General features: G+C 34.9%; 1 protein-coding gene and 3 non-coding genes across 10 annotated transcripts; all 4 read left to right on the top strand.

Annotated features, from left to right (window-relative positions):
• Positions 1-4,242: 4,242 nt before the first annotated feature.
• On the top strand, positions 4,243-9,043 carry LOC127120111 (uncharacterized). Of its 7 annotated transcripts, none has more exons than XR_007803092.1 (6): positions 4,243-4,548; positions 5,013-5,054; positions 6,197-6,344; positions 6,427-6,569; positions 8,075-8,323; positions 8,411-9,043. XR_007803092.1 is itself a non-coding variant. In XM_051050499.1 (3 exons), exons 1-3 carry the CDS (start codon positions 4,381-4,383, stop codon positions 8,561-8,563), a joined length of 363 nt encoding a protein of 120 aa, XP_050906456.1. In that variant the 5' UTR covers positions 4,243-4,380; the 3' UTR covers positions 8,564-9,043. The 7 variants fall into 7 exon arrangements, 2 of the variants coding, with proteins under 2 accessions (XP_050906456.1, XP_050906457.1); XR_007803090.1 differs by having other exon boundaries at positions 4,244-4,548; positions 8,183-8,323; XR_007803091.1 differs by lacking the exon at positions 8,075-8,323 and having other exon boundaries at positions 4,245-4,548.
• Positions 5,276-5,392, top strand: LOC127124639 (U5 spliceosomal RNA). The gene has a single exon (XR_007804108.1). It is a non-coding gene; the product is annotated as a U5 spliceosomal RNA (small nuclear RNA).
• Positions 6,736-6,885, top strand: LOC127124416 (U4 spliceosomal RNA). Its single transcript, XR_007803910.1, has one exon. It is a non-coding gene; the product is annotated as a U4 spliceosomal RNA (small nuclear RNA).
• Positions 7,446-7,606, top strand: LOC127123996 (U1 spliceosomal RNA). Its single transcript, XR_007803641.1, has one exon. It is a non-coding gene; the product is annotated as a U1 spliceosomal RNA (small nuclear RNA).
• Positions 9,044-9,548: the final 505 nt, after the last annotated feature.

The raw sequence follows: 9,548 nt of genomic DNA, 5'->3' as shown, positions 1-9,548 counted from the left end.
ATCATTTCCAAGCCCATCCACCTTTTTGTTTAAGCCCAATTCACATCCATGTATGACAAAAAAGTGAAAAGGGAGTACAATAACAGTAGCATAGCATAAAGTAGGTGAGACATTGCAACACCAAAGCGCAAACGACAACCGCAAATTCAAACGGTAATCCAAATTGTAGCACGGAAATGGTGGAAAAGGGAATGAAAACAACACTGCAATAGAAACCGTAAACAACATCAACCAAGCTAACAAAACGCATTTGCTACACATCCAAATGACATCAAGCTGAGCTATAATTCGAAATGTAAACGACGACAAACACAAGCCAAATTGCGACAACATGAATTGCAAATAACCAAAACAAAAATCGGAATGCAAGCTATTTTTTTAAGAATGAACGGCAACTTTAACACATAAGTACTGAGCAACAAAACGCAAGTGAAACTTACAGTATCAAAACGACAGCAACAACTCCAAATGCAATGCAAGAAATCCAAAAAGGAAATGCAGGTGCAACAATCAAAATGCAGCGGGAAAACAATCAAAACGACAAATGCAATTGAACTCATTTCCAAGCTCAATTCATTCCAATCCTATACGTGACGCCTATAAATACACGAATTAATAGAGAGGTTCAGATCCCTTTTTAAAAAAAAAAAAACAATTCTGCAAAAATACCAATTCCATTTTTCTTCGGCACCAAACGCTTTCGAGTTCGTCCCTCACAATCATAGGACATCCTGCAGAACAAACAAAGACGGAATTGAGTATAATTTCATCCTCAATGTTCCAACCATTCACAATTCAACGCATACGATGGAAAAAGATCGAAGAAGGAGTAGAAGAGCATTTGAACGGACATGAAGGAGATCAAAGAATAGTCTGAGTTACTTGAGCCTCATTTCGTCATTGCCATCTTCGGTAGGCTTTCATCTGTTTGTGTTGCTGATGTGATGAATCGAATCCCAATTCATTCCATTGTGTGAGTCAGCTTCCTTTTCGTTCCGTTGAGGAGTCGCGTTAGTTTTCGGTTTAGGTGGAGGTTTGGTTTCGTTTCGGTTAGGAGGTGGAAACGGATGTGGCGAGTTGTTCGCTGTTTTGAATCGCCGCCGCCGGTAACAAAATCCGGCGCGACGAAGTTTTCCGATGCGAATCATTTTCCCCCTCTCTGCTGTGGGAGTACTAAGTGATGGGAGAAAGAGGATGGAACCTACGTTTGGCTTTTTCTTTTTTCAATTGTGCGTTGGGCTTAGTCATCTTCAATTAGGCCCAAACGTAAGTCTGGTTTGCACTCTACACCCCTTATGGTCCTGCTCACCCCCGCATGGGCCTTAAGTGAGCCTAATGCAATTTTGGCTACTGCACCCCCCTGTTTGGGCTTATAAGATTGATTTTAAGCCCATGCTTGATTGTAGAATCGTACTTGGAATTTTGGTTTTATTAATATTTGAGTTCTTATTTTATTTTTGATAATTGTTTAGTAGTGTGATTTTAATTTGATAATAGATTTTAATATTTGAATTTGAATTTGATTTTTTGTTAATTATTTTGTTTTTATTTTAATTTGATAATAGATTTTAATATTGGAATTTTAATTTGATTTTTGATAATTGTTTTGGTAGTATGATTTTAATTTGGTAATAATATAATTGTTTTAATATTTGAATTCAATTATGGATCCTCTTGATATTTGTTTTGATTAATCTTAATCTCTAACACCTAACATCTAACAATTAACTCCTAATACTTAATTTCCGCTTCTAACTTCTAACTTTTAATTCTTGCACCTAACTCCTAACATTCAATTTTGTCATTTACTTTATTTGCTTTTAATTTTTCCTTCTATATTACATATTGTACATCCATATCATCATTCACTTCATCTTAAAATGGACTTAAAAATGGAAAGGACTTAAAAAATGCAAAAAGACAATAACTCCTAAGCATGGAATGGAATGGACAATGAAGTTTAGGACTTCTTATTAGGACCTTTACAATAAGACCTTGGACAAGTATTTGACGCGAACACAGAAGAAGCATTCAATAATCAAGAAGAATTTGTAATCTTTTATGCGCTTTCTAGTTTAGGATAAAATGCACACACAAGGCTTTCTCTTGGGCTACCTGGCAATGAGACCTTTTCTATATGCACTTCCTTCTACTTTTCATGTACCCCCCCCCCTTTTCGGATATATGCTTTTACTTGCTTTCTTTATTATTGTTTGATAGCTATCTCTTAAAATTAGGAACACTCACTCTTTCATAATCAATACGCAAACCCTTATCCAACGTCAAGCGGTCTTTTCTTAAATAAAACTAAAAAACACAATAAGATACAATTAGGATTGTATGTCACGAGCCTTAAGCGGCAAAGAAGGGATGAGAATGAAGCTTTCCTACACTCGTTCTGAGTATCTTGAACACAAGACGTTTGGCTTGGTAGTTCGAGATACTCACCTTTATCCTTGGCGAGCACACTAATTTAAAATCTATCTCCACTCCGCAAACCTTTGGCAAGCAAAAATTTCGATAACGACACATACTCAAGCGTAAACATCCTAGATGGTTCCCATGGAGTACCATGGATATGAGGGGTGATAATACCTTCCCCTTGCATAACCAACTTCCGAACCTGTTCGTGGTTGCGATGACCATTCTTTGGGGTTTTCTCGATATTTTCCCTTTCCTTTGGAATAAATAAAAACTGATGGCGACTTTGTATTTTTTGCATAGCGACAGTTACCTTCTTCTAACAAGTAGTATCAGAGCACCAGTTTATCTTGTGCTTCAAATTCACTTATTAGATTATGGCTTCCGAACCAAAAATGGCATATAATAAAACGTTGAGTTTCGACGGAGAGAACTATGGTTATTGGAAGGATTGTATGCGTATCCATATCAATTATATTAATAGAAAAGTATGGAGCGTCATCCAAAATGGTCCATTTGAAATAACTATGACCAATGCGAGTGATGTTGTTGTACCTAAGCCGGAAGCACAATGGGATGCAGAAGATGCGAAAAGTGGTATTGTGATTAAAGGACAAGGAATATTCTAATCTCCGCTTTATGAGTTGATGAATATTATTGTGTCTCTCATTGCGAAACCGCTAAAACTATGTGGGACTCATTACAAGTTGCCCATGAGGGTACAAATAAGGCCAATCAAGCTAGAATCAACACTTTAAATCAACAGTTTAAACTCTTTCAAATGAAGCATGGTGAAACCATTGCTGATCAAAAGAGATTCAATCATCTTATAAACCGTTTGAATGCACTTGGCAAGGTAGTTTCCACTGATATTGTTACTAACAAAATTTTGAGATATCTTAATAGGGACTGTCACTGCCATCAAGGAAGCTAACAACCTATTGACTTCATACACTACAATTTTGTTTTGAAGAACATGATCAAGAGCTCATTAGCTTAGAGAAGCATGAGAAGAAAGTTAAGAAAGAAAAGAACAAAGAAAAAGAGGTGGAAAAGAAGTTTATTGCTCTTGTGGCTTCTAGTTCCAAGTCCTCAATAAAAGAGCATGATGAAAGTGGATCTAGTGATAATGAGAAGTTAAATGATGAGGAAATGGGGCTTCTTGTTAAACGGTATTGTCATACCCTAAAATTTGCCCTCCCATTTTCATTTTCATCTGACTATTGGTTTGCGACTCATCTACATACCATCTGCATTCATTCACAATTGCATAGTAATAACAAACATCATTGATTCAAGGGTTATTAAGTATGACACTGAAGTGAAGTTGGCACGACAATAATGGTTAGTTCATTTCTTGGGAATCAAATTTGTGGAAATCTAATCTTTGACATATGATTGTGGTTATGTTGTTACATCATGGCATTGGGTATTCAAGTTACTTAGTGATTATCTTGGGCTTAGATTGGTGGCATAACGCTTCATTCAAGAGATCAAGAGATTCAAAATATCCAAACTACAAAATAAATTACACAAAGAAAATCCTAATTTGAAAAAGTCAACCAACCATCCTATACTTTATCCATTTCATTTCTCCATGAAATTCATAAAAAATATAATTAAAAAACTGAAAATTTAATAAAATATAATATATAAATAAAAGAAACCTGAAATGAATTTTTTTAAAATTACAATTAATTAGTTTTCTCAATAAATACATTATGAAGTTTTTCTCAAAAACTAGTTTCAAAATATAATAGGCAAAACGGGTCACAATTCACATTATTAAAACATTATTAGAGTGCATTGCCTTGAACATTTTTGGTTAAGTGGCAACAATACAATGAACTAAAATAAAACACTTTACCAAACCAACAGGAAAGGAAAAGCATTTTGTCATAAACGTTTTGTCTTCCTCTGTAGTTCATGATGATTTTGATAAATGGAGCATGAATCTCAATGTTACTCTTATGCTTTGAAGAAGGAAACCGAGCAAGTTGTCTTTGGGAAAGGGAAAGGATTCTAGGTCTCTCGTTTTTACTGTTTCCAGCTTCTCGTTTTTACTGTTTCCATTTCTATTTGGGAAAGGGAAGCTTCCATGCATGTTCTCTCTTTGAAGCAAGCAAGGTAAACAATACAATTCCATTCTCAAAAAATCACCTTATATTCATAAATATTTGCAAATGATGTTTTGGGTCGGGTGAAAAAAGGGTTTTGAGTCTGTATTAACTTGCCATGTAAAATTGCTTCTCAAATCTCATCATCCATCCATGTTAATTTAGGGATAAACACCACCAGGCTAGAATTGAGGTTTCGAAAGAAAGATCCTATAGTTCTATGCAACACCGACACCTCTGAAAAAATGTGTGTGTCGGACACATATACCGACATTTGTGATTATATTTAATTTATTCATTTTTTAAATTATTATCGGTGTCGCCGGTGTAGTTTAGTCTAAAAGAAATATGTTGTTTGGCAGTGCTCAGTTTGTATACTCCATAGCTATCACCTTGTTTTGCAATGAAGAGTACTATCTTCTTGAATGAAATATGTTAAGCCTAACTAAGGTAAATCCTCTTTATCTTCTACAGGATTCTTTTGTATGCTACAGGATTCTTTTGATCATGAAAATGGTGAGGGTTTTAAAGATTGTTACGATGCAAGTTGAGTTTTTATTCATGTGCTGTATTTGCATTGAAGTTCATTTGTTGCTATAGATTGGGATACTTTAGTAATTAAAAGTAGGGGTCAAGTGAGTGGGTATCATACTCAAGTCCCACATCTTCTACTGCATAAAAGAAACTATAGTGCTTACATATAAAATGAAAGCACCTCTCATTGCTATCATTTACGGAGCCGTGTGATGATGACATAGCGAACTATTCTTTCGCCTTTTACTAAAGAATACCGTGTCAGCGTCACAATTAGCGGCATACGCTAGTTTTTGGAAGAGTTCTCAATTTTGAGGGCTCTGCAATTTAGTTCAACTTTCTCAATGTTCATTGAAGATTCTTAAGCTTGATTTCTGTCCATGGTTTTCTAGTAACTTATTTGAATATTTCACAAACCACATTATTATTCATTAGTAATTTTTAAATTTAATAGGAAATGTGTATTACTACAAGGTCTTCCGGGAAACTAGATGTCAGTATTTTACAGCTGAATGATAATCTTTCTGTTATGCTCTTTGAAGTGAGAAATCTTTAGAAGTGAGAAAACAAGATTAAGAAGTGAGAAATGTGATAATCTTTCAGTATTTTACACTTTAGAAGTGAGAAAACAAGATTAAGAATTTGTTATGCTGGCCTTTGAAAATCATAATCAGATCACTTACCATATGCTTCAACTTTAGACAAATGGAATAATACAAGAGAAGAGACTCTTAGACCCACTTGATATTGATGATTGACTAGTTTTTAAACATTATCAGTTGTCTCCTTCCCACTGAAGTTGTTACTTTTTATACTCTTAAGTGAAATCCAGTGATTGGATAAAACTTTTGAAATCTTGACATATTCGGAAGTGGTTCAGTTTGTATAATCTATATGCGAAATCTTGACATATTCGGAAGTGGTTCAGTTTGTATAATCTATATGCGAAATCTTGACATAATCGGAAGTGGTTCAGTTTGTATAATCCATATGCTTAATCATTCTGTTTGAAAAAGTTAAAACGATCACCTTGTTGTGCAATAAAGAGTACTGTTTCTTTCATCTTTCATTGTAATTTATTTTTAGTGCATGAATGTTCTGCTGGCCTGCATCTGTACACTTAGGTAAAAAGCCTCTTTGTCTTCGACATGATTCTTTTGTGAGCTATAGCCATGGTAGATTTTGATCAAGAAAATGGTGAGGTCGCTAAAGACTTACTTAAATAAAAGATGGAATAAATCGTTTAGCTCAATACAGCTCCCCTGTTGCAAGGTGAGTTCTTATTCATGCGCTATGTTTGCGTTAAATTACTTCGATTATGTTATTTTCATGTCAATGTTTGTACAAATGTTAGATTAAGCTTCGGTCAGCGTGCTTCATGATTCCATCAACACATCTTTGTCTCCTAAAGATTTTTCCACCGAAAGCCTTCGGATGTAGAAAAAGTAGGGGTCAAAGCTGGGAGTTGAAGATTGTCATTTTGTGGCTGGATTATAAGTAAGTAAAATTCAATAACTTTGGTACTTGTTTGATGACGGGGTTATTTTTCTACTATTTGTTTGTCTTAGTTGTTGCCAAAACTTCTAAGTCCCATATTGCTAATGAGAGGAATTAGATAAGCTTGAAGTTATATAAAAAGGAAGCTTATTCTTCATTCAATTCTATCTTTGCGCTTGGGGCAATGACGCAGCTAGTGAGGTTCTAACCGAGGCGCGTCTATTGCTGGTTGAAAACTATTTCCAAACCCCCTCTTAGGCTTGAGGTAACTCAAGCCTTTGAGAATTTCTGGAAGGGCTCCCTTAGGGGTAAAGTCCTACAACATTAGTTAAATATATTTGTATTTTTTTTGTGATATACTTTTTAAGTCTGTATTATTGATACTCTATTTTTTTCAATTTATTCAAACTTTATTTTTTATTTTAGCATAAAATATAATATTGCAACTAACATTATAGTAGCAAAATTAACATTGATCTATGTTTTCAAGATTAAAAACGTTAACTTGAAACTAAATAAAAACTGATATAAATTGTAAGATTTGACCTGAGTTGATTTCATAACAAGAGCAAAGTTATGCATATAAATCCTAATGGAGGTTGCAAATGTGAGTTGTTGTATGAATTGTTGATCTGCTAAGTTGTAAGTAGGGGTCAAGTTGGTGTATGAATTGTTGATATGCTAAGTTGATATAAACGGTGTACATACAACTTCAACACTAAATCTTGGGAACAAATACGTCTTAGTAGTTTAGATTTAAATGATGATTATCTTTCACACAAAAATATCATGTTAACACTAGTCCCACATCGGAATTGTTAGAGTGAATAGTACGGAACATGAGGTATAAAGAACAAGCGTGTGATTCATTGCAACATACTTACCTGGATGGGGTCAATGGATGATCATCAAGGTCCATGGCCTAGGCAAGTGACCTCCATTGCACTTAGGAGGGGTGCTAGCCTAAGGTCTACCCAAGTGGTGGAGCCTACATCATAATTTGTTGCTGTGGGGGCCTGCGTTCGCGCGGCCCCCTTCCAAAATAAGTTCAATAGTTTTAGGGATTTTGGATCCTATATTTGGTGGTTTAGTGAAAAAGTAGAGTGTGTATATGTCCATTAATTTGTAGAGGGTCACTTGCCTCAAAGTTAAGAAAGAAAAATCACTTTTTTAGTTGTTATGTTAAGCCTTAAAAATGGAAAGGGACCTTAAAAGGACATACAATGATAATCTGTGGGTCTGTTATCACAAAAAAATTGTACACGAAAAGGTAAAAAGTGATCTTATGTACTGGTCTCCTTAGAACTATAGCATAGATCCTGTTCAAGTCAGGCCTTGCTTATTCATGCTCAGATTTCAACAATCTTGGGCCACATTGTTAATATGTTTCTAAAGTGCTTTTCTTATTTAGCATTAGTTCATTTCCTTGATCAATTTTAAGTTAATCATATGGAGATTTTCATTAAAAATTGCATGGTTTTTACAAAGAACTTTTTTCACATCAGAAGAATTCTTCTTTTGGATGGGGCAAATGAGGGTTTGGTTATTGTGTCATATTCTAGCGGAGTGAGTTTTAGAGAACCTTTTAAAAACCAATTAATGGAGTTCTTCAGGAACACTTGTGGATGAGAAGATTTCAGAGGAAGATATGGAGTTGTCTTCTTCCCTCAGTGAAATCTGATGTTTGGCAGGAACACTTGTGTATCTTCTTTCATTGGTGTTTTTGAATGAAATATGTTAAGTCTAACACTAAGGTACAAGATTGTTTTGTATGCTATAGCCATGGTGGTAGATTTTGATCATGAAAATTGTGAGGTATTTTTGGTTTCTCTTTGTTTCAGGTGAAAAGAACAAAACATGACGAATCAGAGCTAAGCTACGGTCTGCCCGTAGCCAGCGTTACGTCCCGTAGCACACCAGAAGCTGTCTCATATTCCATTTTCACAACAGGGTTCGGACTGCTTAAGCTGTTTTATTTCTGCATCAAACACTAATTTTAAGCCATTCTTAATAGATTTTAGGCCTTCTGGTGTGTCACTTACAAGCAACTAGACATACTTAAATCAAACATCAAGCCTTATAGTGGTACCTTGATGGAGTTCTCAGGAGACAATGCAGAAGGCACGAGATTCCTTGAATTGTGACTTTCATGGTCGATGTGTGAAAAATTTCATTTCTGAAAAGGATTTTGATGGTCGATGAAACGTTGGCATACAACCTCGCCATTGTAAGTAGACACATGCTAAATTCAATTTGAGACCTTGTATCAAAACCCCACTTAGCAACCTCAAGAATATTTTTATGGAGTCCAACGTACATGCCCGAAATGTTCTCAATATTTGGTGATTATTGTTCCTTTATTTTTCTGCTTGTATAGAATTCCTAACTTCACATTACATGTTTGTTTGAAAGTTCACAACAATGCCATGAGCAAAATTAGATATACATTCTAAACAAAATTTAACTTTTCGTTATTTTGTTGTTGTTGATGTGCTAAAAGAATACAAGGATGACTATAATTTGTTTCGAGGAAAAACAATTCTGCTAGTGAAAAACACTTACTTTTATCAATAACCTCTAGTTTCACTTCTGAAATAGAATCCCCGAAAAACGATTAAAGCCTAAAAAATTCATAAATGCACTCCAAAAATCAAGTAAAATGACTTAAAAAGAGTAATGGCAACAAAATCAATGATAACGACGAAGTGAAAGAGTGTTGTCCTACATGAGGTGCATGCTTTTGGAATTGGTGTCCTTTTTGCCCTGCGAAACCCCGTTCTTTTTCCAGCATATGTGAGGCCGCGAAACTCCGTGTGTTTATGGATAATATTATTGACAAAATTGATCCTTGGATCATTTTTTATAGGAGCGTGCATAATATCCACAAAAATTACCTCTTAATACTTGTATTTGAATCCTGTAATGCATAAAAATGGCATTAGATAGACAACCTAGATCCATGACTAAGTTTTACTTTAA

This window comes from Lathyrus oleraceus, chromosome 2, assembly GCF_024323335.1.
Source record: "Lathyrus oleraceus cultivar Zhongwan6 chromosome 2, CAAS_Psat_ZW6_1.0, whole genome shotgun sequence".
Lineage (NCBI taxonomy): Eukaryota > Viridiplantae > Streptophyta > Magnoliopsida > Fabales > Fabaceae > Lathyrus > Lathyrus oleraceus.
This window is presented reverse-complemented; position numbering and strand designations above follow the sequence as displayed.

Coding starts and splice junctions, on each gene's coding strand:
- LOC127120111 (XM_051050499.1), top strand. CDS start 4,381: ATGTTACTCTTATGCTTTGAAGAAGGAAACCGAGCAAGTTGTCTTTGG. Junction 4,549..5,012: donor CTCTCTTTGAAGCAAGCAAG/GTAAACAATACA, acceptor TATCTTCTACAG/GATTCTTTTGTATGCTACAG. Junction 5,055..8,410: donor TTCTTTTGATCATGAAAATG/GTGAGGGTTTTA, acceptor TCTTTGTTTCAG/GTGAAAAGAACAAAACATGA.